We start from the raw sequence: 27,762 nt of genomic DNA, 5'->3' as shown, positions 1-27,762 counted from the left end.
AGACATCTGGGCTGCAGGCTGGGACTGCAAGGCTTCCCGTTGGTGTAGTGCGGCAAGAGGCATCTGGGCTGCAGGCTGGGGCTGCAAGCCTTTCCGTTGGTGTAGTGCGGCAAGAGACATCTGGGCTGCAGGCTGGGGCTGCAAGTCTTCCCGTTGAAAGTGATGACCTCTGGGTTGCCCCTGGCATGGTGCAGCCGGAATTTCCTGAGTTTACTGGTGTTCCAGGGTCTAGAGTGAATACCGAGAACTTTTTGCCTGTAAATTTTTTTCAGTTGTTTATGGACGATGTGTTTTTGGCAGAGATTGTTGAGCAGACTAATTTGTATGCCGAACAGTTTTTGAGGGACAACAGTGCCAGTCTTAAGCCACACTCTAGAGCTACCCGGTGGACTCCCACAAATGTTGAAGAGATGAAGAAGTTCTTGGGTTTAACTTTTTTGATGGGCTTGCTAAGGAAGCCATCATTGGCTTCATATTGGTCTAGCAGTCCCTTGATGGCAACGTCTATTTTTCCGGCAGTCATGAGTCGTGACAGGTATTTGCTTCTGCTTCGGATGATGCACTTTGTAGATAATGGTTTAGCGTTGCCACGAGATCACCCTGATTGTGACCGTCTTTTTAAGATTAGGCCTGTCCTTGATCACTTTGTTGATCGATTTTCTGAGATTTATGCCCCTGGTAGAGAAATTGCAGTGGATGAGTCTTTGGTGTTGTTCAAGGGCCGCTTGGTTTTTAGGCAATACATTCCTAGTAAGAGGGCACGCTATGGAATAAAGCTGTATATGCTGTGTGACAGTAGGACTGGATATGTCTCTAATTTCAGGGTGTACACCGGTAAGGAATCTAGGTTTAACCTCCCTGCTTGTCCGTCCACTTTTGGAGTGACTGAGAAAATTGTTTGGGAACTTGGAAGAGGATTTTTTAACAAAGGCCACCATTTATATGTAGATAACTTCTACACTGGTGTACGGTTGTTCAGGGAATTGGCCAAAGTTGACACTTTTGCTTGTGGCACAGTCCGCTGTAACCGTAAAGGTTTTCCGAAAGAACTTGTTTGTCAAAAGCTTGTGCGGGGACAGTGCAGTGCGTTGCGTTGCCAGGAGCTTCTTGCTGTGAAGTTTACAGACAGGAGAGATGTCTACATGCTGACTTCCATCCATGATGAAAGCACTGCACCTGTGACTGTTTGGGGTCAGGTCGCTGAAGCGCGCAAACCTGTATGTGTTTTAGACTATAATAGGTACATGGGTGGTGTTGACAGAGTAGATCAGAGGTTGGAACCTTACACTGCTCTTCGTAAGGCTTACATTTGGTACAAGAAGTTGGCTATCCATCTTTTCCACTTGGCAATGTTTAATGCTTTTGTTGTGTTCCAGGATTCTTGCCCTGAGTCAAAGATGACTTTTGTTAAGTTTCAGGAGTCTGTAATAGGCAGCCTTGTTGTAGTGGAACAGGCAAGTGTTCCTAGAGTTGGACTGGTGGAGGATGTTGCTAGATTGAAAGAACGCCACTTTCCAGATCACATTCCTCCCACACCCGCAAAAGATTTTCCCAGTAGGAGATGTAGAGTCTGTTGGCGAAGAGGTTTGCGGAAGGAGTGTCGTATGTACTGCCCCGATTGTCCCTCTCATCCTGCACTGTGTCTCTCTGCTTGTTTTAGAGCGTACCACACGCGAAAAAAATTTTGGGAGGATTCTTGAGTGGTAAAGTGAACTGGCTGGTCTGTATTCTTTGGATAATTTGATTCTGTTTCAATGTTGGTGTTAGTGCAATGTATTTAGTTGCTGATTTTCTGTTAGAAGATTTGTATCTATTTGCAATTTGTTTGTGTTTTTATTTTTTTCTAAAAAAATCCAAAATGTGATGGCGGTGTGTGTAGGCTTGCGCTTGGCTGTTGGTGTGTGTGGACTGGCACTTGGTTGGTGGTGTGCGTGGAATGGTGCTTGGCTGACGGTGTGCGTGGACTGGCGGTGTGCATGGACTGGCGGTGTGCGTGGACTGGTGCGTGGCTGGTGGTGTGCGTGGAATGGTGCTTGGCTGGCGGTGTGCGTGGCTGGTGGTGTGCGTGGAATGGTGCTTGGCTGGCGGTGTGCGTGGAATGGTGCTTGGCTGGTGGTGTGCGTGGAATGGTGCTTGGCTGGCGCTGTGCGTGGACTGGTACTTGGCTGGCAGTGTGTGTGGACTGGTGGTGTGTGCGGACTGGTGTTTGGCTGGTGGTGTCCGTGGACTGGAGCTTGGCTGGTGGTGTCCGTGGACTGGAGCTTGTCTGGTGGTGTGTGTGGACTGGAGCTTGGCTGGCGGTGTGCGTGGAATGGTGCTTGTCTGGTGGTGTCCGTGGACTGGAGCTTGGCTGGCGGTGTAGGTGGATTGGCGATTGGCTGCCGGTGTGCCTGGACTGGCGATTGGATGGCGGTGTGCCTGGACTGGCGCTTGGCTAGCGGTGTGCGTGGACTGGCGTTTGGCTAGCGGTGTGTGTCGACCGGTGCTTGGCTGGCTGTGTGTGAGTAGTGACTTTCTGCTGGTCACTACACACACTGCTAGCTGAGTGCCACTCCACGCAATCCTTCTGCCTGTGTAGTTGCTGTGTCTGGATTGTGGGCGTGTGAAAGTGATGGGCCCTTGAATGGCGCTGTGTGCCGGTGTGAGTTTTGTTATGTGATGGGCCCGCGGCTGGCGGTGTGAATGGTTTTGTATGTCTCACACGTATGAAAGGTGTATGAATGGCCTGTAAAGAGGTTGGTGCCTTGTCGTGGCTTTACAGCTCACGAGCTGTGAGTCAATGGTTCAGTTTCTTGCCCTTTCAATTATTACCAGTGCATTTCATTTTTTGTGAAATCACTTGGTAATACAATTTTATCTACTGAACCATCACTCACCCTCGTGCCAAATCCAACCAGTATGTGCGTGTGCTTGCGGGTTAGATGACTGTGCAGTAATATTTGTTTTTTTGAAGCAGGGTGTACCTTGTCCCTTTTTGGTGATTTTTGTACTGTGTTGCTTTTGTACCTGGTGGTGCGAATGGTCTTGTTTGTATCACGTATGAAAGGTGTGTGAATGGCCTGTAAAGCGGTTGGTGCCTTGACGTGGCTTTACAGCTCACGAGCTGCAAGTCATTGGTTTGGTTTTTTGTGAATTTAATTATTGACAGTGCATTTCATATTTGTGAAATCTCTTGTTAATAAAATTTAATACACTGAACCATGACTTGCCCTCGTGCCAAATCCAACCAGTATGTGTGTGTGTTTGAGGAATAGATGGTTGTGCAGGAATCTTTGTTTTTTGTTTCTCTGCCAAGGTACACTTTCCATGTAAGAATAACCCACCAACTGTAGATATTGTCGAAAACCTTTGGGAGTTCATGGTGATGTCTCTCTAGTGATTTGAAAAATATTTTTTATCCCCATTGTCCTGTAAACCTCAAATTGTCTGCCACATTTTCTTTGCAGTATTATTCCTAAATTCTCACGCTGTAGTAACAATAGGTAATCTGGTTATGCAAGGGGGGTTACTTTTGTTTTTTGCCCAGGGCTCGGCGGCCATCTAGGGAAACCTTTCCAACCCACGCATTTCTGAAAAGTAGACACCCGGCGGCTTCCAGGGAGGTATGGCTTGCGTGGATCCCCCAACGTTTCCTTACCCAGAATCCCCTGCAAACCTCAATTTTTGCCCAAAAAATCACTTTTTTCACACATTTTGGGGTGGGAAAGTAGTGGCATCACCGGGCTCACACAAATTTACCACCACCCAGCGTTCCCCCAGGTCTCCCGGTAAAAATGGTGCCTCACTTGTGTGGGAGGCCCAAGTACCCGCGGCAGGCAAGGGCCCCAAAGGTAGTGAGGCCACCTCAAGATGGCCTATCGCCAAACCACCTGGTTTTGCAAGGGGGGTCACTTTGGTTTTTGGCCCGGTGCGCGGCGGCCATCTAGGGAAACCTACCAAACCCAGGCATTTTTGAAAACTAGACACCCGGCGGCTTCCAGGGAGGTATGGCTTGCGTGGATCCCCCAACGTTTCCTTACCCAGAATCCCCTGCAAACCTCAATTTTTGCCCAAAAAATCACTTTTTCACACATTTTGGGGTGGGAAAGTAGTGGCATCACCGGGCTCACACAAATTTTCCACCACCCAGCGTTCCCCCAGGTCTCCCGGTAAAAATGGTGCCTCACTTGTGTGGGAGGCCCAAGTACCCGCGGCAGGCAAGGGCCCCAAAGGTAGTGAGGCCACCTCAAGATGGCCTATCGCCAAACCACCTGGTTTTGCAAGGGGGGTCACTTTGGTTTTTGGCCCGGTGCGCGGCGGCCATCTAGGGAAACCTACCAAACCCAGGCATTTTTGAAAACTAGACACCCGGCGGCTTCCAGGGAGGTATGGCTTGCGTGGATCCCCCAACGTTTCCTTACCCAGAATCCCCTGCAAACCTCAATTTTTGCTCAAAAAATCACTTTTTTCACACATTTTGGGGTGGGAAAGTAGTGGCATCACCGGGCTCACACAAATTTACCACCACCCAGCGTTCCCCCAGGTCTCCCGGTAAAAATGGTGCCTCACTTGTGTGGGAGGCCCAAGTACCCGCGGCAGGCAAGGGCCCCAAAGGTAGTGAGGCCACCTCAAGATGGCCTATCGCCAAACCACCTGGTTTTGCAAGGGGGGTCACTTTGGTTTTTGGCCCGGTGCGCGGCGGCCATCTAGGGAAACCTACCAAACCCAGGCATTTTTGAAAACTAGACACCCGGCGGCTTCCAGGGAGGTATGGCTTGCGTGGATCCCCCAACGTTTCCTTACCCAGAATCCCCTGCAAACCTCAATTTTTGCCCAAAAAATCACTTTTTTCACACATTTTGGGGTGGGAAAGTAGTGGCATCACCGGGCTCACACAAATTTACCACCACCCAGCGTTCCCCCAGGTCTCCCGGTAAAAATGGTGCCTCACTTGTGTGGGAGGCCCAAGTACCCGCGGCAGGCAAGGGCCCCAAAGGTAGTGAGGCCACCTCAAGATGGCCTATCGCCAAACCACCTGGTTTTGCAAGGGGGGTCACTTTGGTTTTTGGCCCGGTGCGCGGCGGCCATCTAGGGAAACCTACCAAACCCAGGCATTTTTGAAAACTAGACACCCGGCGGCTTCCAGGGAGGTATGGCTTGCGTGGATCCCCCAACGTTTCCTTACCCAGAATCCCCTGCAAACCTCAATTTTTGCTCAAAAAATCACTTTTTTCACACATTTTGGGGTGGGAAAGTAGTGGCATCACCGGGCTCACACAAATTTACCACCACCCAGCGTTCCCCCAGGTCTCCCGGTAAAAATGGTGCCTCACTTGTGTGGGAGGCCCAAGTACCCGCGGCAGGCAAGGGCCCCAAAGGTAGTGAGGCCACCTCAAGATGGCCTATCGCCAAACCACCTGGTTTTGCAAGGGGGGTCACTTTGGTTTTTGGCCCGGTGCGCGGCGGCCATCTAGGGAAACCTACCAAACCCAGGCATTTTTGAAAACTAGACACCCGGCGGCTTCCAGGGAGGTATGGCTTGCGTGGATCCCCCAACGTTTCCTTACCCAGAATCCCCTGCAAACCTCAATTTTTGCCCAAAAAATCACTTTTTTCACACATTTTGGGGTGGGAAAGTAGTGGCATCACCGGGCTCACACAAATTTACCACCACCCAGCGTTCCCCCAGGTCTCCCGGTAAAAATGGTGCCTCACTTGTGTGGGAGGCCCAAGTACCCGCGGCAGGCAAGGGCCCCAAAGGTAGTGAGGCCACCTCAAGATGGCCTATCGCCAAACCACCTGGTTTTGCAAGGGGGGTCACTTTGGTTTTTGGCCCGGTGCGCGGCGGCCATCTAGGGAAACCTACCAAACCCAGGCATTTTTGAAAACTAGACACCCGGCGGCTTCCAGGGAGGTATGGCTTGCGTGGATCCCCCAACGTTTCCTTACCCAGAATCCCCTGCAAACCTCAATTTTTGCCCAAAAAATCACTTTTTTCACACATTTTGGGGTGGGAAAGTAGTGGCATCACCGGGCTCACACAAATTTACCACCACCCAGCGTTCCCCCAGGTCTCCCGGTAAAAATGGTGCCTCACTTGTGTGGGAGGCCCAAGTACCCGCGGCAGGCAAGGGCCCCAAACGTAGTGAGGCAACATCAACATTGCCTATCCCAAATGTCGCCTCACTACCTTTGGGGCCCTTGCCTGCCGCGGGTACTTGGGCCTCCCACACAAGTGAGGCACCATTTTTACCAGGAGACCTGGGGGAACGCTGGGTGGTGGTAAATTTGTGTGAGCCCGGTGATGCCACTACTTTCCCACCCCAAAATGTGTGAAAAAAGTGATTTTTTGAGCAAAAATTGAGGTTTGCAGGGGATTCTGGGTAAGGAAACGTTGGGGGATCCACGCAAGCCATACCTCCCTGGAAGCCGCCGGGTGTCTAGTTTTCAAAAATGCCTGGGTTTGGTAGGTTTCCCTAGATGGCCGCCGCGCACCGGGCCAAAAACCAAAGTGACCCCCCTTGCAAAACCAGGTGGTTTGGCGATAGGCCATCTTGAGGTGGCCTCACTACCTTTGGGGCCCTTGCCTGCCGCGGGTACTTGGGCCTCCCACACAAGTGAGGCACCATTTTTACCGGGAGACCTGGGGGAACGCTGGGTGGTGGTAAATTTGTGTGAGCCCGGTGATGCCACTACTTTCCCACCCCAAAATGTGTGAAAAAAGTGATTTTTTGAGCAAAAATTGAGGTTTGCAGGGGATTCTGGGTAAGGAAACGTTGGGGGATCCACGCAAGCCATACCTCCCTGGAAGCCGCCGGGTGTCTAGTTTTCAAAAATGCCTGGGTTTGGTAGGTTTCCCTAGATGGCCGCCGCGCACCGGGCCAAAAACCAAAGTGACCCCCCTTGCAAAACCAGGTGGTTTGGCGATAGGCCATCTTGAGGTGGCCTCACTACCTTTGGGGCCCTTGCCTGCCGCGGGTACTTGGGCCTCCCACACAAGTGAGGCACCATTTTTACCGGGAGACCTGGGGGAACGCTGGGTGGTGGTAAATTTGTGTGAGCCCGGTGATGCCACTACTTTCCCACCCCAAAATGTGTGAAAAAAGTGATTTTTTGGGCAAAAATTGAGGTTTGCAGGGGATTCTGGGTAAGGAAACGTTGGGGGATCCACGCAAGCCATACCTCCCTGGAAGCCGCCGGGTGTCTAGTTTTCAAAAATGCCTGGGTTTGGTAGGTTTCCCTAGATGGCCGCCGCGCACCGGGCCAAAAACCAAAGTGACCCCCCTTGCAAAACCAGGTGGTTTGGCGATAGGCCATCTTGAGGTGGCCTCACTACCTTTGGGGCCCTTGCCTGCCGCGGGTACTTGGGCCTCCCACACAAGTGAGGCACCATTTTTACCGGGAGACCTGGGGGAACGCTGGGTGGTGGTAAATTTGTGTGAGCCCGGTGATGCCACTACTTTCCCACCCCAAAATGTGTGAAAAAAGTGATTTTTTGAGCAAAAATTGAGGTTTGCAGGGGATTCTGGGTAAGGAAACGTTGGGGGATCCACGCAAGCCATACCTCCCTGGAAGCCGCCGGGTGTCTAGTTTTCAAAAATGCCTGGGTTTGGTAGGTTTCCCTAGATGGCCGCCGTGCACCGGGCCAAAAACCAAAGTGACCCCCCTTGCAAAACCAGGTGGTTTGGCGATAGGCCATCTTGAGGTGGCCTCACTACCTTTGGGGCCCTTGCCTGCCGCGGGTACTTGGGCCTCCCACACAAGTGAGGCACCATTTTTACCGGGAGACCTGGGGGAACGCTGGGTGGTGGTAAATTTGTGTGAGCCCGGTGATGCCACTACTTTCCCACCCCAAAATGTGTGAAAAAAGTGATTTTTTGGGCAAAAATTGAGGTTTGCAGGGGATTCTGGGTAAGGAAACGTTGGGGGATCCACGCAAGCCATACCTCCCTGGAAGCCGCCGGGTGTCTAGTTTTCAAAAATGCCTGGGTTTGGTAGGTTTCCCTAGATGGCCGCCGCGCACCGGGCCAAAAACCAAAGTGACCCCCCTTGCAAAACCAGGTGGTTTGGCGATAGGCCATCTTGAGGTGGCCTCACTACCTTTGGGGCCCTTGCCTGCCGCGGGTACTTGGGCCTCCCACACAAGTGAGGCACCATTTTTACCGGGAGACCTGGGGGAACGCTGGGTGGTGGTAAATTTGTGTGAGCCCGGTGATGCCACTACTTTCCCACCCCAAAATGTGTGAAAAAAGTGATTTTTTGGGCAAAAATTGAGGTTTGCAGGGGATTCTGGGTAAGGAAACGTTGGGGGATCCATGCAAGCCATACCTCCCTGGAAACCGCCGGGTGTCTAGTTTTCAGAAATGTATAGGTTTGCTAGGTTTCCCTAGGTGCCGGCAGGGCTAGGGTACAAAATCTACAGCTAGTCACTTTGCCAAAAAAAGGGTCATTTTTCACTCCAAAACGACGTTGCGTTTTGCGCCGTTTCCTGTCGCGGGCACTAGGCCGACCCGCACAAGTGAGGTACCATTTTTCTCGTAGGACTTTGGGGAACGCGGGGTGGGTGGAAATTTGTGGATCCACGCAGATTACAGAACTTTCCATCACAGAAATGTGGGGAAAATGTGTTTTTTTTGTCAATTGTTTACGTTTGCAAGGGATTCTGGGTAACAGACCATGGTGGGAGGCAGTCAAGTCACCCCATCCTGGATTCCCCTGGGTGTCTAGTTTTCAGAAATGTATAGGTTTGCTAGGTTTCCCTAGGTGCCGGCAGGGCTAGGGTACAAAATCTACAGCTAGTCACTTTGCCAAAAAAGAGTCATTTTTCACTCCAAAACCACGTTGCGTTTTGCGCCGTTTCCTGTCGCGGGCACTAGGCCGACCCGCACAAGTGAGGTACCATTTTTCTCGTAGGACTTTGGGGAACGCGGGGTGGGTGGAAATTTGTGGATCCACGCAGATTCCAGAACTTTCCATCACAGAAATGTGGGGAAAATGTGGGTTTTTTTTCAATTTTTTACGTTTGCAAGGGATTCTGGGTAACAGACCATGGTGGGAGGCAGTCAAGTCACCCCATCCTGGATTCCCCTGGGTGTCTAGTTTTCAAAAATGTATAGGTTTGCTAGGTTTCCCTAGGTGCCGGCAGGGCTAGGGTACAAAATCTACAGCTAGTCACTTTGCCAAAAAAAGGGTCATTTTTCACTCCAAAACCACGTTGCGTTTTACGCCGTTTCCTGTCGCGGGCACTAGGCCGACCCGCACAAGTGAGGTACCATTTTTCTCGTAGGACTTTGGGGAACGCGGGGTGGGTGGAAATTTGTGGATCCACGCAGATTCCAGAACTTTCCATCACAGAAATGTGGGGAAAATGTGTTTTTTTTGTCAATTTTTTACGTTTGCTAGGGATTCTGGGTAACAGACCATGGTGGGAGGCAGTCAAGTCACCCCATCCTGGATTCCCCTGGGTGTCTAGTTTTCAAAAATGTATAGGTTTGCTAGGTTTCCCTAGGTGCCGGCAGGGCTAGGGTACAAAATCTACAGCTAGTCACTTTGCCAAAAAAAGGGTCATTTTTCACTCCAAAACCACGTTGCGTTTTGCGCCGTTTCCTGTCGCGGGCACTAGGCCGACCCGCACAAGTGAGGTACCATTTTTCTCGTAGGACTTTGGGGAACGCGGGGTGGGTGGAAATTTGTGGATCCACGCAGATTCCAGAACTTTCCATCACAGAAATGTGGGGAAAATGTGTTTTTTTTGTCAATTTTTTACGTTTGCAAGGGATTCTGGGTAACAGACCATGGTGGGAGGCAGTCAAGTCACCCCATCCTGGATTCCCCTGGGTGTCTAGTTTTCAGAAATGTATAGGTTTGCTAGGTTTCCCTAGGTGCCGGCAGGGCTAGGGTACAACATCTACAGCTAGTCACTTTGCCAAAAAAAGGGTCATTTTTCACTCCAAAACCACGTTGCGTTTTGCGCCGTTTCCTGTCGCGGGCACTAGGCCGACCCGCACAAGTGAGGTACCATTTTTCTCGTAGGACTTTGGGGAACGCGGGGTGGGTGGAAATTTGTGGATCCACGCAGATTCCAGAACTTTCCATCACAGAAATGTGGGGAAAATGTGTTTTTTTTGTCAATTTTTTACGTTTGCAAGGGATTCTGGGTAACAGACCATGGTGGGAGGCAGTCAAGTCACCCCATCCTGGATTCCCCTGGGTGTCTAGTTTTCAGAAATGTATAGGTTTGCTAGGTTTCCCTAGGTGCCGGCAGGGCTAGGGTACAAAATCTACAGCTAGTCACTTTGCCAAAAAAAGGGTCATTTTTCACTCCAAAACCACGTTGCGTTTTGCGCCGTTTCCTGTCGCGGGCACTAGGCCAACCCGCACAAGTGAGGTACCATTTTTCTCGTAGGACTTTGGGGAACGCGGGGTGGGTGGAAATTTGTGGATCCACGCAGATTCCAGAACTTTCCATCACAGAAATGTGGGGAAAATGTGTTTTTTTTGTCAATTTTTTACGTTTACAAGGGATTCTGGGTAACAGACCATGGTGGGAGGCAGTCAAGTCACCCCATCCTGGATTCCCCTGGGTGTCTAGTTTTCAGAAATGTATAGGTTTGCTAGGTTTCCCTAGGTGCCGGCAGGGCTAGGGTACAAAATCTACAGCTAGTCACTTTGCCAAAAAAAGGGTCATTTTTCACTCCAAAACCACGTTGCGTTTTGCGCCGTTTCCTGTCGCGGGCACTAGGCCGACCCGCACAAGTGAGGTACCATTTTTCTCGTAGGACTTTGGGGAACGCGGGGTGGGTGGAAATTTGTGGATCCACGCAGATTCCAGAACTTTCCATCACAGAAATGTGGGGAAAATGTGTTTTTTTTTTCAATTTTTTACGTTTGCAAGGGATTCTGGGTAACAGACCATGGTGGGAGGCAGTCAAGTCACCCCATCCTGGATTCCCCTGGGTGTCTAGTTTTCAAAAATGTATAGGTTTGCTAGGTTTCCCTAGGTGCCGGCAGGGCTAGGGTACAAAATCTACAGCTAGTCACTTTGCCAAAAAAAGGGTCATTTTTCACTCCAAAACCACGTTGCGTTTTGCGCCGTTTCCTGTCGCGGGCACTAGGCCGACCCGCACAAGTGAGGTACCATTTTTCTTGTAGGACTTTGGGGAACGCGGGGTGGGTGGAAATTTGTGGATCCACGCAGATTCCAGAACTTTCCATCACAGAAATGTGGGGAAAATGTGTTTTTTTTGTCAATTTTTTACATTTGCAAGGGATTCTGGGTAACAGACCATGGTGGGAGGCAGTCAAGTCACCCCATCCTGGATTCCCCTGGGTGTCTAGTTTTCAGAAATGTATAGGTTTGCTAGGTTTCCCTAGGTGCCGGCAGGGCTAGGGTACAAAATCTACAGCTAGTCACTTTGCCAAAAAAAGGGTCATTTTTCACTCCAAAACCACGTTGCGTTTTGCGCCGTTTCCTGTTGCGGGCACTAGGCCGACCCGCACAAGTGAGGTACCATTTTTCTCGTAGGACTTTGGGGAACGCGGGGTGGGTGGAAATTTGTGGATCCACGCAGATTCCAGAACTTTCCATCACAGAAATGTGGGGAAAATGTGGTTTTTTTTTCAATTTTTTACTTTTGCAAGGGATTCTGGGTAACAGACCATGGTGGGAGGCAGTCAAGTCACCCCATCCTGGATTCCCCTGGGTGTCTAGTTTTCAAAAATGTATAGGTTTGCTAGGTTTCCCTAGGTGCCGGCAGGGCTAGGGTACAAAATCTACAGCTAGTCACTTTGCCAAAAAAAGGGTCATTTTTCACTCCAAAACCACGCTGCGTTTTGCGCCGTTTCCTGTCGTGGGCACTAGGCCGACCCGCACAAGTGAGGTACCATTTTTCTCGTAGGACTTTGGGGAACGCGGGGTGGGTGGAAATTTGTGGATCCACGCAGATTCCAGAACTTTCCATCACAGAAATGTGGGGAAAATGTGGGTTTTTTTTCAATTTTTTACGTTTGCAAGGGATTCTGGGTAACAGACCATGGTGGGAGGCAGTCAAGTCACCCCATCCTGGATTCCCCTGGGTGTCTAGTTTTCAGAAATGTATAGGTTTGCTAGGTTTCCCTAGGTGCCGGCAGGGCTAGGGTACAAAATCTACAGCTAGTCACTTTGCCAAAAAAAGGGTCATTTTTCACTCCAAAACCACGTTGCGTTTTGCGCCGTTTCCTGTCGCGGGCACTAGGCCAACCCGCACAAGTGAGGTACCATTTTTCTCGTAGGACTTTGGGGAACGCGGGGTGGGTGGAAATTTGTGGATCCACGCAGATTCCAGAACTTTCCATCACAGAAATGTGGGGAAAATGTGTTTTTTTTGTCAATTTTTTACGTTTGCAAGGGATTCTGGGTAACAGACCATGGTGGGAGGCAGTCAAGTCACCCCATCCTGGATTCCCCTGGGTGTCTAGTTTTCAGAAATGTATAGGTTTGCTAGGTTTCCCTAGGTGCCGGCAGGGCTAGGGTACAAAATCTACAGCTAGTCACTTTGCCAAAAAAGGGTCATTTTTCACTCCAAAACCACGTTGCGTTTTGCGCCGTTTCCTGTCGCGGGCACTAGGCCGACCCGCACAAGTGAGGTACCATTTTTCTCGTAGGACTTTGGGGAACGCGGGGTGGGTGGAAATTTGTGGATCCACGCAGATTCCAGAACTTTCCATCACAGAAATGTGGGGAAAATGTGGTTTTTTTTTCAATTTTTTACGTTTGCAAGGGATTCTGGGTAACAGACCATGGTGGGAGGCAGTCAAGTCACCCCATCCTGGATTCCCCTGGGTGTCTAGTTTTCAAAAATGTATAGGTTTGCTAGGTTTCCCTAGGTGCCGGCAGGGCTAGGGTACAAAATCTACAGCTAGTCACTTTGCCAAAAAAAGGGTCATTTTTCACTCCAAAACCACGTTGCGTTTTGCGCCGTTTCCTGTCGCGGGTACTAGGCCGACCCGCACAAGTGAGGTACCATTTTTCTCGTAGGACTTTGGGGAACGCGGGGTGGGTGGAAATTTGTGGATCCATGCAGATTCCAGAACTTTCCATCACAGAAATGTGGGGAAAATGTGTTTTTTTTGTCAATTTTTTACGTTTGCTAGGGATTCTGGGTAACAGACCATGGTGGGAGGCAGTCAAGTCACCCCATCCTGGATTCCCCTGGGTGTCTAGTTTTCAGAAATGTATAGGTTTGCTAGGTTTCCCTAGGTGCCGGCAGGGCTAGGGTACAAAATCTACAGCTAGTCACTTTGCCAAAAAAAGGGTCATTTTTCACTCCAAAACCACGTTGCGTTTTGCGCCGTTTCCTGTCGCGGGCACTAGGCCGACCCGCACAAGTGAGGTACCATTTTTCTCGTAGGACTTTGGGGAACGCGGGGTGGGTGGAAATTTGTGGATCCACGCAGATTCCAGAACTTTCCATCACAGAAATGTGGGGAAAATGTGGTTTTTTTTTCAATTTTTTACGTTTGCAAGGGATTCTGGGTAACAGACCATGGTGGGAGGCAGTCAAGTCACCCCATCCTGGATTCCCCTGGGTGTCTAGTTTTCAAAAATGTATAGGTTTGCTAGGTTTCCCTAGGTGCCGGCAGGGCTAGGGTTCAAAAACTACAGCTAGACTCTTTGCAAAAAAAGTGTAAATTTTCAGTGTGAAAATGTGGTGTGTTCACCTTAGGTTTTGAGCCACTTCCTGTCGTGGGCACTATGCCTACCCACACAAGTGAGGTACCATTTTTCTCGGGAGACTTAGGGTAGTTCAAATTTGTAAAGCAACTGTTATTACCTGTTGATTTTTGATGCATTTCTCCCTTCCAAATGAAAGACATTGTGTAAAAAAAAAGTCATTTTGAAAAATGACCAATAATTGTCATGCAAATATGAGTATTCCCAATTTCGAAAATGTGCAAATATGCACTGTTTCTGAACTCTGTAATTTGTTCCCATTTCAGAAATACATAGGTGACTTTCATACCGATTTTTCCAAGTATACATTTTCCCACAATAATTGCTATATACCCGGACCAAAAAAAAAAAACATTACAAAATGCTGCTCATTTTTCTACTCTGGGTTCGTTGGGCTCTTGATGAACCTACAAGTCCTATATGTCCCCACAACCAGGAAGGTCTACCGGATGTAACGGTACATTGCTTTCAAAGAGATGTCATAATTCGAAGAAGTTACAGGTAAAAACGTTGACTCAAGAGGCTGCTTTTTTCAACAAATTTTTAATTTCTCCTATATTTGCCTGTAAATTTCTATAAAGAAACCTTGATGGATCTACGCAAATGACCCCTTGCTGAATTCAGAATTTTGTCTACTTTTCAAAAATGTATAGCTTTCCAGGATCCATTATTGTTTTGTTACCCTTTTCTACCGTTAACTGGAAGGAGGTTGAAAGCACAAAAAATAGCAAAAATAGGGTATGTCCCAGAAAAATGCCAAAACTGTGTAAAAAATGTTGGTTTTCTAACAAAAGTCTGTCATTCCCTAAAAGCTGGAGAAATTGTGATTTCAGCCCCACAAACCCTTTTTTGATACCATTTGCAGAGAAAAACCCAGAAGCTTTCATTTGCAGCCCGTTTTTCACATTTTTCACAAAAAAAAAAAAAAATTGCTGTATTTTGACTAATTTCTGTGACCCCTCTAGGAGAATCCACAAACCCTGGGTACCTTTAGAATCCCCAAGATGTTGGAAGAAAAGGACGCAAATTTGGCGTGGATACCTAATGTGGTCAAAAAGTTACAGGGGCCTAAGCGCGCACTACCTCAAATAGCCCAAAAAGGGCTTAGCACAGGAGGGGAAAAGGCCTAGCAGCGAAGGGGTTAATTGTGTTGTTATATTCCTATTCGTTATTGTGTTAAGATCTGTTTCTTGCATAAATATGTCATGAATGCTCATTCATTGTCATTCAAAAGAAGCACATGCTTTAAATGTTCATGTGACAAGCAACCATTTCTCAACCTCAAAATAGCGCTGCTTTAGCTTTTGAACTACATAAGATATCAGAAAGCCCAGGACTGTGGAAATTCACAATTTAGCACTCCGACTGTTCACTTTATGCTATACAGCCATTATCTCAGCAAGACTGAAATAAAATGATCATTAACATGAAATTCTTAGGAGGGAAGGGAAATAACATAGGCAGATATTTTAATGTGTTAATAATTTACAAAATGTGAATCAAGAAAACTACTTTTCTTATTTAATTAAAACAATCTTTGTTGAACTGATCTTAAATAATATATCTCCTTTTACATATGTTGCAGTGCTAGCAAAAATGAAATGTCGTAAACAAAGTATGTATATCTGTTTAGACCTAAATTTAATCTATAGCATTAGATGCTTGTGCGATAATGTGTATTTTCATCAACGATAAAAAAAAGTGAACTGGACTTATTGGAATGTTCTTCAAGAATTTTGAAACCCCACAGTAAAACCATCACCAAAATTCACATTGTTTTTAATTGAATTCACAAACATAAAGTATTACTATTGATTTCAACACAAATTCTTAATGCAGCATTTTGGTTATACTTCTCAACGCGCCAAAAGCAAAGCAGACTTATTTAAGGGAATTCACAAGTAATTAAAATAATGACATTCATGGTGCACCTATATTTCTGCTGATGGTCTGTTCATCAGAGAACAAAATGGAGAGATAATTTTGATTTAAGGGTTTGAAAATATGTAGTAAAGAAAACCAGTGGTTCTTGGCCTTAGGTTTGCTATCTTAAACCTCCGATGGGGCTTGTAGCCTGTGAGATTCCTGCCTGTTCTCTCTAGAGGCTCATGACTACAGAGGGCTTGGAGCTGAGATCCCTTCCTTCTCTCCCCAATTAGACTTTCATGGGTCTGGCATAACCTCAACGGTCGTGGTGGAATAAGATACCTGCTTGGAGAGGTTTGGGTGGGGAGAAAAATCTATTTCTGAGCACCGGTGAATATAAAAATCTATTATCTTCCAAATCTGCCATTAATTTGTCAAATGTTTTATTGACACTAAAAGGGCACGTTGGGGACTTGTCTTGCACAAGTGCAGTGGGGGATATGAAAGTAATCACTGGTAACGTAGAATTAACATAAATGTAAAGCATAAGTTCATCATTTTAATAAGCCCTCCAGAATTTCAAACTACCCTTGATTTCAAAATAGCATCATTGAGCCTAGGAGGCCACTCATTGTGCTTTAATTTTGTTTTTAGAGTGAATAGGGGATTTGGATGCATGAAGCATGGTGACTTGTGTTATAATCTCCATCAGTGTTATATGGTATATCCCACTTCCCCCCTCACTGCAACAACTTGTATTATCTTTGCCAAGTTTTAAATAACCAGGACAAAGCAGGCCTTTATTTTTATAAATGAAAAGCAATAGATAGTTGCATTCACTTACTCACGTACATCAACACAGTTTAACAGTTCTCAAGATCTGAGTGAGTATGCTAAACAAAATAAGCTCATTTAAAAACATTATTCTTAGCAACAAATATTCACCTGTTACATGTCATTTTGAAACATATGCAAAGTGAGTGTAATTAGGAACCAATTCAATTGATATTGAAATGGGATTTATTATTTGCATAAGAATGTTTGAAGGGTTTGGTTCAACGTCTAAAGATGAACCATATGTATGGCAATGTTTTCAGATAAAATCAAATGTGTATTTTTGTTATTGTATGTTTTAAGTCTCAAACATTACATTTTGTTCCAAATTAAGAGCTGTGGGTGTGGCTAAAAGAATGCAGACAAGTTAGCTCACAGCCCTTTTCATTCTAGGCAACAATTTCTCTGCAAGTGTACATGGTTTTCACATACTATTGAAAGGGAAGTGGCTGGTCTAAGATATAATCCAGTAAATAAGAGGGAAGATAAGACCCAGCTCAACAATGGTGTTCTAGATTGCAAAATGTCTGTGACTGCTTGTGTGAGTTTCATGCTTTCACTAAAAGGTGTAGGATTGTGCAATCCCAATAGAGAAAGACCTTTCACTATCTTAATTTGTTTCTTCGTGAACAAAGCAGAAAATCAGTGAATTCCAATGGCTGATATTTGAGTGACATATACATAGAAAAATCCTTCTGCTGATTTAGTTTCAAATAAACACATTATAATGACTTTGGTTTTAGTGGGTAGTTGAATGTAAAATTGCAATTTATTTAAAATGGTGAATGATGTGGGTCCAGTATTTGACTTTGACTACTGAGCCTAGAAGTGGAGATACAAAATATCCTCTTGACAAAGCCCCATGATTTAATTTGATTACAAGCCACCAAATATTATGTTAAAGTATACGTCAGGAATACAACATGAAGGAGAATTATTACAAAGCATTTTCCTTTTATCTGTCCCATACTCATTATCATACCTTAGCATAATATCAATTCAAAATGTACATATTCCAATACTTGTTTAAAATTATTTTACTTTCACTACATCTCTTGTCTTCTGTGTTCTTTCTATATTTCTGTTCTACATTGTCTCTATGCCCTCTTTCTTGTTTCTTGTTACATAATTTGTTCTCATCTTACTTACTTTTTTCTTCTTATTTTGTCTCCTATTTTTCAGGGTTTTTCTCTACAAGGTAGCATGTGGGATAAAACATTCTCCTACATTTATAATACATTTATAATTGAATATCAGATTGTAAACTAGAATGCAAACATATAGCATCATTTTGATATTTGATTACAGTATGAAGGCATCAATGTATTAATTACCACTGTTATGTGTTTTGCCATTGTTAGTATAATTCCATCACAAGAAAATAAATCCAATTAAAATACTACATAGGACATAAAATTCTGATAAAAGATATGCTAACAGAAATACATCAAAACAAAAATGTTTGGACAAAGATAATGTGTCATACAAAGGCTGCAGAATCTCTAAACACCTACCTCATTTTTAAAAACCAGCAACAGATAGTTTGCATCATTAGACTCCTGATCCAAAACGCACAGGCATAAAATAGTCTGTGAAAGATTGTAGGCTGAGCAAATCATGCCTTTTTTGAGGATTACAAAACTCATGTCTCCTATTCTGCAGGATCAGTTCATTTTGTAAATACTTAAGCCATACACTGTGCAGTCTTTCAAATCTGGGATTTGCAAAATCAAAGCAACAGCATAAACATGTAGATCAATTAATGGCATTTTGATGCCCCAAGTAAATATACCTGAAGCCCCTACTTTAATACCAGCACCACTTCCAATGTGTCAATCCAAGTAGAGAATTCTCTACCTAAAGAACTCTGAGCTATCCCCACTTGGGCTTTTTTTCCACAGATAAGTAAACACAACGATCTTCACCACAACATACCGGTTAGTCTCTCAAAACATCCTAAATAAAGTGTATAAACACACTGCTTGAATATACAAACTAGTTGCCCAGCCTTTTCTGTAATAGGTGCTACTCATGTTTACTGAAAAAAACCATCATCCTTACCTGCTAATGTCATTAGCCTTGTAATAGTGACAAGATTACATTAATGACCACCACATGCAATATTGCTAACAGTGATCACCTCAGTGCATCAGGCAGGGTTGCCAGCAGTAATGTTAAAAGCCTTTGCTAATTGTGAATACCGTCACATAGATAATATGACAGCCATATGTGTAATGTCCATGGCAGCAAGGTAATGAGTTTAGTAATAAGTTTCCCAAGCACCACAAGATTGGGCACTAAAATATCAGCTTTAAATATATATTGAAAATTGAGCAGTTTTTTCTCCATCATCAGCTTATGAATTCTGATAATACATTTTCATCTGAAATACACACTTTCAATGTTGGCATACATATATTAATTCAACCAAGCAAAGCTTCTAATTAAATAGATTGAGCTGCACAGAGGAGAGCTACTTCAAATTAACTGGAGAGCTAACAGTAGCACACGAGGTACTGGTTGAAGAAGCCTGGGGTAGTCCATACGGCAGACCATCTTTTCATCTTTTCACGCTTGTGTTTTAGCACACATTTAAAACAAATGCCAAAAATCAATGATCTGAATGAGTGCAGTGTCAAAGATTTTGACTAAAGGTTTAAGCCCCAATTTGACCCTGTACTGACCCTTGTGAAAATAAGAGATTTACTACAAAACATCAATCAGTGTAACTCCGCTGACATCTTTTGTCAATATTCAACATTGTGTACTCGTTTCTGCATAACTGCATAATGTTATTTTGTGTTGTATGCTTTATTATTCAATTTAGGCTGCTTACAATGCCTAGATTTAACTTGTTGCAGAAACTGAATTAGAGCATTGTTCTTTCTATTCAATTGCTGTCAATATGTACATGTAAAATCCAGTTCCTACTCATCATTCTTCTGATTATGATCCCTGCATAGATTATCATTAGAATTTAACATTTTGGAGGAAATTGACCAAAAAAATTAACTGTTTTAGATTTGGTTTCTGTTTGGGATGGTAGTAAATTAAAATCAACATATCCAAAAGAAAATCCTTTGTTCTACTTTTGTTCCAGTTCTACTACTCATAATATTTCTTAGGCACTTGAAGTCCTTAAAAAATGCTGTTTTACATATGTATGTAACTTGTTTGACTGTTATGATCCTCTTCCAACACCATTACCAATTTATATTAGCATACATAGTTAGTGTGGATGTTTCAAATGCCATTTTTATATTGAATGTCGTTTTTGTCATTAAATACAATAAAACTATGCCAACTAATGTGCTTAGAGCTGTGTAGATTCTAATTTAAACAACAGGAACACGTTAGATGAGTTTGATCACATTTAAATAACAGAAACACATTAGAATAATTTTGTATCAGGCTAGATAGATTTTTCTTCATGTTTTGATTTTGAAACCAATATAGCATTTCATTGATGCTCTTGATCACTATTGCTTTAGAGGCGCATGTTACAAGTAAATTCCAAATCACTACTTTACCAATACATTCTGCTTTATTTTTATTTGATGGCACTTTTAATTGTATCACTGACTACAATGGAAGTTAAATTGGATTTTAAATTATCAAACATGCAAATACCTTCAGAACTGACAATTTTGTCAAAGTATAAGTATGGCTAGTCACATCACTGAAAGCAAATATATATTTAAATTCTAGGACCATAACAGTACTGACATTGTAAGCACTGGTTCCTTTGCAAGCTTAGCTAAGCATACTCCCAAAGAGTACCTACACAAAACCTGACATTAGAGACCTTTAAACAGATCTAAATGGATTAAAAGTTTAATATGTTATGATTTCCATAATGGCCCAATCATGCTATAGAATGTTATATTTAAAAAAAATGTTTCATTTTTACCTTCACATCCATAATATTCATCCGGGTCCCTTCTTTTCCGACAAAGATGTCATCAATATCCACTAGAATATATCGGTCCAAGGACAAGGTCAGCATTTTCCCAGACAGAAAAGAAATGGCATCAATAAAGATGAGTTTATGCAACCAGAAATTTAAATTGTTTCCAAAAAAAACCCGTTGTATCCCATCATGAAGTCCCAAATCGTGAATTACTGTTGCATGAAGGGTAGCTTTAGATAATGGCGTTGTAGAGCTGCCGGGTGTATATGATTCTGCTAAGAGCACTGGCTGGTAGGTTGAGTGATTAAATTGAAATACGGTCCAATCTTCTCCAGGCATTGGCCCCTTTACAAATTTTGGTGCTTTGGTTATATGAAGTAAAGAAGATTGGGGATTTACAAAGCAGTCTCTAAGAGCAACATTATTATGAATATACAATGGAAATCCATTCAATTTAATATTTGGCAGACTGTTCTCATTTGCTTTATGAAAGCTGATGATGTTAACACTGTATTCCACACAATATTTTTCTAAGAGTTCCTTGTTCCATGAGTCAACATTCACATACTTCAAACCATTTTCAAATATAATTAATGCATATTTCCCTCTGCCATTCTCTGCCAGAGGAGGCATGTCCCCTTTCCCTGGTCCAATCACCATATGGTATTGAAATTGGCTTGACTCCAGAATTGCTATGATATCTTGACCAAGTTGTGAATACTGGTTCTCCACAAAAAGAAGGACAATAGGTTCTATTTGAGATGTATCAATTGGTTTAGTAGTCCTTGTTGACACTGACCTGTATGGTAAAAGTTTGATGTCACCACAATCTGAGTCTGGTGTTGCTTCTATCAGTGTTATTTCTTGTTTATATCCATTATAGAGAAAATATGCTGAAATAACTATGCTCAGCAAACAGAAAGTAGCAAGGAGAAGTATCAGGGTTCGAAACCTTCTTCTAAGTTTCATAACAAAATTCATGTTTTAATGTTTCAACAAAGCTCTGTTTTCTTTCTTTCTTTCTTTCTTTCTTTCTTTCTTTCTTTCTTTCTTTCTTTCTTTCTTTCTTTCTTTCTTTCTTTCTTTCTTTCTTTCTTTTCAGAGAGGCATTATGACTAGTGTATAGAATGGGGCTTACATTGCACCCCGAAAGCTCATGTGACCATTGCAATACATTTACTAGAAAGTTTATGATGTAGTAGGAATTAAAAGCAGAACGTCCTGGATATTCATGTTTGAGCAGCTTTTCCGTGGATGCACAAATGATGATTGCAGGTCATTGCATAAACTCCTGGACATTATTCTGAAATTGAAAAAAATGGAAGTAGAAAATTAAATTATTAATATTATGTTTACAGCAAATAGAATACAAATTCAAACATAAAGGGCATAGTATTACCACCCTACTTGCATCAATTGCTTTGCATTGTTATGTTTACTCATTAAATAAGTAGTAATAGTCTTGTCATTGTTGAAAAAATAACACACAATATTGTATTTGCTTGACACCATAGTTTTTCCCTAAAAACTAGGGGTCTCCAAAGAGTAGCTCGGGAGCTACTGGTAGCTCACTAGAACCCCCCAAGTAGCTCTCAGAGATGAAGCCAAGCCCAGTATCCCAGAGTGTCTGAATATTAAAGAATGGCAGCACTGCTCAGCTCAAGACCCTTTGAGTAACAGCCAGCTAAACTAATGACAAGGCCTCCTGATAACACTCATACACATAATGTGTTGGCTTAAAGGGAATGCCACTTGACCATCTTTATCTACTCTCAATATTTTTAATACCCAAGGAGAATGGTGATGTTATACTTCCTAAACTCCCTGCTCTATCAGTGGCCCCACACATATGACCAATGTACCATAAATGATGAGTGGTAGCAGTAACCAGCACTGATCCGCCAAAGTGCAGGACTGCAGGAACAAGGGAGAAAATGTGTTAGCTGGGAGCATGATCAACCCGAGAGCTGAGGAGAGGAGGATATGGATCCAGAGCAGAGTAACTTAAGATACTCATTGCCATTCATTTATGTGTATGTCTCCCTGACATTGTATCTGTGAGACGGAACGTATGATCATGGCTTGTGCACAAGCAGGAAATTTTGCAGGCAATAAGCATTTTCTCTCCTTTTTTTCTCTGCATGATACCAAGATTACATCTAAAACCTATCTTATATTTCTCTGGCGCAGCACCAAGAATTTGGAACGCTCTCCCCCTAATATAAGAAACTTTATGTCCATCGCGACTTTTAAAAGCGCAGCCAAAACCTCCAATGATGGACGAAGGACTACAAGAAAGAAGGGCGCCGAGACAACTGGAGGCACTGGGCAACCTCATCCGAGTAACCCAGACCCAACAAACTCAACCTATCAAGTGCCAAAGCCCCAGCCGGAGGCGGTGCAGGGAGGCAACCCTGAGAAGAGGAGCCCGCAGAGGGGAAGGACACAGTGGGAACCGCCAACGGGGGCACACAGACAAGGACTGAAGCAGGGGAAACTAAGGCAGATGGGACCGCCCCGGCAAAACCAGAAGAACCGTCGCCCGGTCCAACTGAACCTTCCGGAGGACCCGGGGAATCAAAGCAAACTGAGGAAAGGCAAACAGGAGCAACAGCGACCACGGAATGGAGAAAGCATCGATCGCCCAGGCCAACCGGGAGGGAACGAGGCCGCTAAACCGAGGCAGAAGGGCCGAGTCCTCCGAGGCAAAAAGATCCAGCCAGGGAAGACGGAACCGGAGGACAAGCAGATCGAACAGAGCCGGGGACAGACACATATGCACAGAGGAAGGGACACTCTGCACAGAGAGTCCGCAGACCCAGTCTCTGTCCCCGGAAGAGAAACAGCTGTCAGAGACAAGAGATTCCGCCCGGCCCAAAGACCGATCACCCTGGAAGGGAGAAACAGAGATCGGCACATGACCCCATGACGAGTGACATAAGCCTGAACAACCAGGTCTACGGTCTGAACTGAGACAGCACGGCCCAGAAGGAGAGGTGCAAACCAACGAAGAGCCAACTAAACTGCCCACAACACCTTCCAGTTCGAGGACTGGAGAGACACAAAAACGGGACCACCAACCCCGAGCCTTGGAAGCACCCAGGACAGCACCCATGGCACTGGCAGCCATGGACAACACCATCACATTCTAAGGAGGTAGAAGGGCGAAACCCCGGGAAAGAGACCGAGGGGACAACCACCACTGGAGAGCATCCCGAGTCCCCAAAGTGACGGGAACCAGGGCATCGTAGACCAGAGAGGCAGGATCCCAGTGCGACAGGACATGAAACAGGAGGGGATACAAAAGCAGTCGGGCCCCAGGGAGGAGAGGCAGAGGGAAGCCAACACCCCACAACTCCGCAACCAGAGACGGGCAGACACCCGGGACAGGGACAGAACCGAAGAAAGGTGATGGAACAAAGCCAACCGGCTCTCCAGGGAGAGGAACACCATCCCCAGAAAGGGAAGACTCCATGCGAGTGACGAGGAACCCATAGGACCCCAGAAGAAGACACACCTGGTCCACATCCAACAGATGCAGACCTCCGGAATGGAGAATACCCACCCGAGGGGCCAAGAGCTGCGTGAAAACCCATGGCCCCGAGAAAAGGCCGAAAGGAGGCACCTGGAACCGGAAGTGCTGGGAACCAACCGCAAACCGTAGAAACCGTGGATCCGCAAGACAGATCGGGAGGTGCAGAGAAGCAGCCAACAGGTCCAGGGACAACAAAGTCACCAACACAAATGTAAGGTGGGGACGAAGAGATCGACCCTCACCAGAGCCAAGACAGGGTGCAGATTCAAAGCACCGTACCTGGAGAGAATTGAATAACAACCCACACCCTCACCAGAGGAGGAACCTCCACGATAGCCGTCTCCCCCAACAGGAGGCGCACACCGACCAGCAAAGCCTCCCGCCGCAGAGGATGATGGGGCAGGGGGGTCACCCGGAAGACCGGGGGGGGAGGAGAGGAGAACTCGACCGAGAACCCCTGGACACAGTCCGCACCGCCCCAGGCCTCCGGAACCTCCAACCACAGGGGCAGGAATGCGCAGAGGAAGGAGCAGGGGCAGCATCACCGGTAGGGGCACGAGACTAGGCACCCCCAGGGGCCCCGGGCCACGACCCCTGCCACAAAAGGGCTGTGAAGCACCCCGAGCAGAAGGCCCAAAGACACGGCGGAAGCCAATCCCACGCCCCCGAGAAGGAGGGCAGACAGGAGCCATAAGCTTGCGGCACCCTGCCAACAGTACGAGCATAACCATGGGAACCCACAAAGGGCAACTAAAGCAGGACCGACCACTGAGAAGACCCAGCCTATCAGGAACGCATCCAGACAGGACGCCTCGCAGCAAACAAAGCATCAGAATCAGCCGCAGTGTCACACAGATTGACAACAAGCAGCGCACCTGCAACTCCAGGAGGGCCTAGAGAGAGGAGGCATCCACACTAGGGGTGGGCGGAATTTGCGTAATCGCGTTACGCAAATCTCCGCGAAACGATAAAAAATCTCTGCGAACATGCAGAAATTCCGCGAACACGCGGAATTGCTTGTTCGCGATGCTTTTTCCTGTTCACAATCGCTGTTTGCGTGCTCGGGGAGAAATATCGCGCGAACACGCATTTTGAGAACGCGAACAAGCAAAAAATTTCGCGAAGTCGCGGAAAGCAGAATTTTGGCCAATTTCGCGTTCTCCACGGAACGCGAAATTACCCAAATTCCGCAAATTCCGCGAGCGGAACGGAATTCCGTTCCGCCCAGGCCTAATCCACACCACCCCGCAAAAGAATAGCCAGGGCCCGGACCATGCAGGAGGAATAGGCCGTCGCACCGACAGAAAAGTGGGAAGCAGCACCGGAACGCTTCACCGCCCCCTCAACATGCAGAACCCCAGTGACAGAAGGAAGGGCATCGTCAGACGAAACCAAACCTGTGAGGAAAGGTCAGCCAATCAAAACGCCAACCAGGATGGAGTGGGAGAACTCAGCAGCAAACCTTGCTCACAGCGCCATGCAAAGAGAAGGACACAGGAGGCGGCAGGCGAATTAGTAAAAAAGACAACCTCCAGGACACCAGACACAGGAGTAGCGAAGCCCAAAGCAACCCGTACATGGATGAACAAGTCAGAGAGCTCCGCACCCTGGACAAATCCGCCACGCACATATCCCACATCACCAGGGCCCACCCCGGCAACAGCAGCATCAGGTGGATCTACAGACCCACGAGGCACCGTGGCAGGAGGGCCAACAGCCTGCCGAGCCCGAAAGGCATCAGCATGAAGAAGCAGGCACAAGGAATCCAGAGGAGGAGCAGAAGAAGAGGCACCCTGCGCCATGGCAGCAACGCAAGAGAGGAGGATACAAAGCAGCCACACAGGACGGGAACCAAGATAAAGCGACCCGCCTGGAAAGGCATTAAGTCCCGAGGCCCCGTCCTCACACGGGACCAGGAAAAAGGTGGCGGACACTGAAAAAGCAGCCGGCCCCAAAAAAATCCCCAGGGAGCACATGCTGCAGGAAACACCGCTGAAAAATCCTCACCCTCTAAAGCAGGGCGCATCGGGACCGGCATGGAGAGGAACGGCCGCTAGAGCAGGCCGAGGAGGCACAGGTGTATACCGTACATAGGTTTAAACCTAAATCAACAGTATGAGTCGAGTCACAACTGTTAGCAGATTCCAAATGCCCCAAAAGCAAGCAGTGGCTAAAAAAGAGGCACAAGCGGCGCTAGAGCGGACCGAGCAAGTGATAGGCCCCCCTATATACAAGTACATGAAGGCGGAGCCACAAAGTGCAGGAATCGAACCTCTGGTAGTCACACATGCAACAAAAAGGAGAAAGAAAAAAAGGCAGCCGCTAAAGCAGGCCGCCACAACAACAAGAAACTGAGAGAAAACTTACCCCCAACAGCTCCTGCTAGGACATCAGTAGACTGTGAAGGCAGAAAAAAAAGAACAGGATGTTCTGTGATGCACCTCCCCCTTTTATCCTCGCCTGATGGTGGAGCCATGTTGGGGGAAGTGCAAAAAGCTCTGCTAGGTAGTAGGTTTCTGTGGAGCAGACTAATTGCTCACTGTTAAGGAATTGGACGGTAAGACAGGACGAGGAGGTAATCCTGCATGCAATGTAGGCAGCCTTGCACCATGGTGCAAGGGTGCCTGCGTTAGCGCTAGGCAGCCAAACGAGCAACAGCACAAGGGAAAGGACAGGAATGTCCAATATTGGCTGAAATACGGTGCATAACTTCCCCATAAATAAGCCCTGTCATTTCTTAAAATAAAATGTGTACAAACTACTGTCATTTGGAACCGGTGCTCTAGGGGTAGTCTTAGATATATGTAGAACTAAATAGGGAAGTGTAGGTGAATATAAACATAAAAGAAAAACTAGTAGTCTTACAAGATACAGCTATCATTCTACCTGCCAATAGACGCCCATGTTTTTTAGTGCTTCTAGCTTCCATGACTTTACTAAAATCATACCATTGAGGAGAAAATTTCAGCAAATAGAATTCTTCAGTACGTTTCTACTTGTACAATGAAATGTTTGCAAACCAACAAACAGTTGAAAAGATAGGGAGATTGAAGGATTGTGGGGTATTTATTGACAGTCACTAAACGTTTTTGTTTTTAAATTTATGGAGAAACTAAGTGTGTTAATGCAAGAAGTTTAATAATATATATCGTGATGGTAGATCCAATTTTGAAAATAAGTTTTTATTGTTCATTCACAGTTACCCCTGACGAAGGGCCCCGAGGGGCCCGAAATCCATTGGGTCTTAATAAACTGCTTTTGACGAATATTGCTTCATTCGTGTTCATTGAAGAGGTTCGGATGGCCCACAAGAACATAAGAAAAAGTGAAAATTGCATTTCCTTGCATGGGATATTGTAAAACTGAGTCTAATTAGAAGCGGAAAAACAAGATGAATAAAAAATGGAAATTTCATTGAAGATGATTGATTAAAAGTATCTGCAATTGCAGCAACAGGCTGTCGCCACTGGCATTGGGGCTAAAAATAGCCCCATGAAGATGGTGTCAGTATCAATCAGTGCCACAGGCCAAGACTTTCTTGTCTCAACCTCGAATGTTGACTCATAAAGACCCCCCTTAGGCCGAGAATGAGTTATTTCAGGTTCTCGCTGATTTTCTGTAACTTGTTCAACCTCTTCCATCTGCCTTTCAGGTGTGGTCTGCACTTCTGGGAGAGGTACTGTCACATCATCAAGTGAAAATTCCACTCTGGGAGTATGGGCAGGGTGGATCTAGCTGGGAAGACCTCCACACTTAACAGCAGTGTTTGTTAAGAAAAGTCCTTTCCATCAAGATTCCAGACACGTCTTCTGAACGTGCTTCTTCACCAAGACCCAGTCTCTGGCACTGCTCCTGCTCCAGCTCCAACCTGGTGAGACAGAGAATGCACCACATCCTCTAGTCCTTTGCAGTAGTCAAGAATCATGT

General features: G+C 45.9%; 1 protein-coding gene across 1 annotated transcript in view; it reads right to left on the bottom strand.

The window, feature by feature from the left end:
- LOC146862311 (N-heparan sulfate sulfotransferase 4) overlaps window positions 1-27,762 on the bottom strand; it is a 1,181,511-nt gene that overhangs the window by 1,020,077 nt on the left and 133,672 nt on the right. The window contains exon 2 of the mRNA XM_085643256.1: window positions 20,301-21,603. Within this exon, the coding sequence (XP_085499382.1) occupies window positions 20,301-21,281 (981 nt within the window). The 5' untranslated portion in view covers window positions 21,282-21,603. The remainder of the gene's footprint in view (window positions 1-20,300; window positions 21,604-27,762) is intronic.

Source organism: Triturus cristatus, chromosome 2_2 (assembly GCF_964204655.1).
Source record: "Triturus cristatus chromosome 2_2, aTriCri1.1, whole genome shotgun sequence".
NCBI classification, from domain to species: domain Eukaryota; kingdom Metazoa; phylum Chordata; class Amphibia; order Caudata; family Salamandridae; genus Triturus; species Triturus cristatus.
Note: the sequence above shows the minus strand (reverse complement) of the source record. Positions and strands in the feature narration are given on the sequence as shown.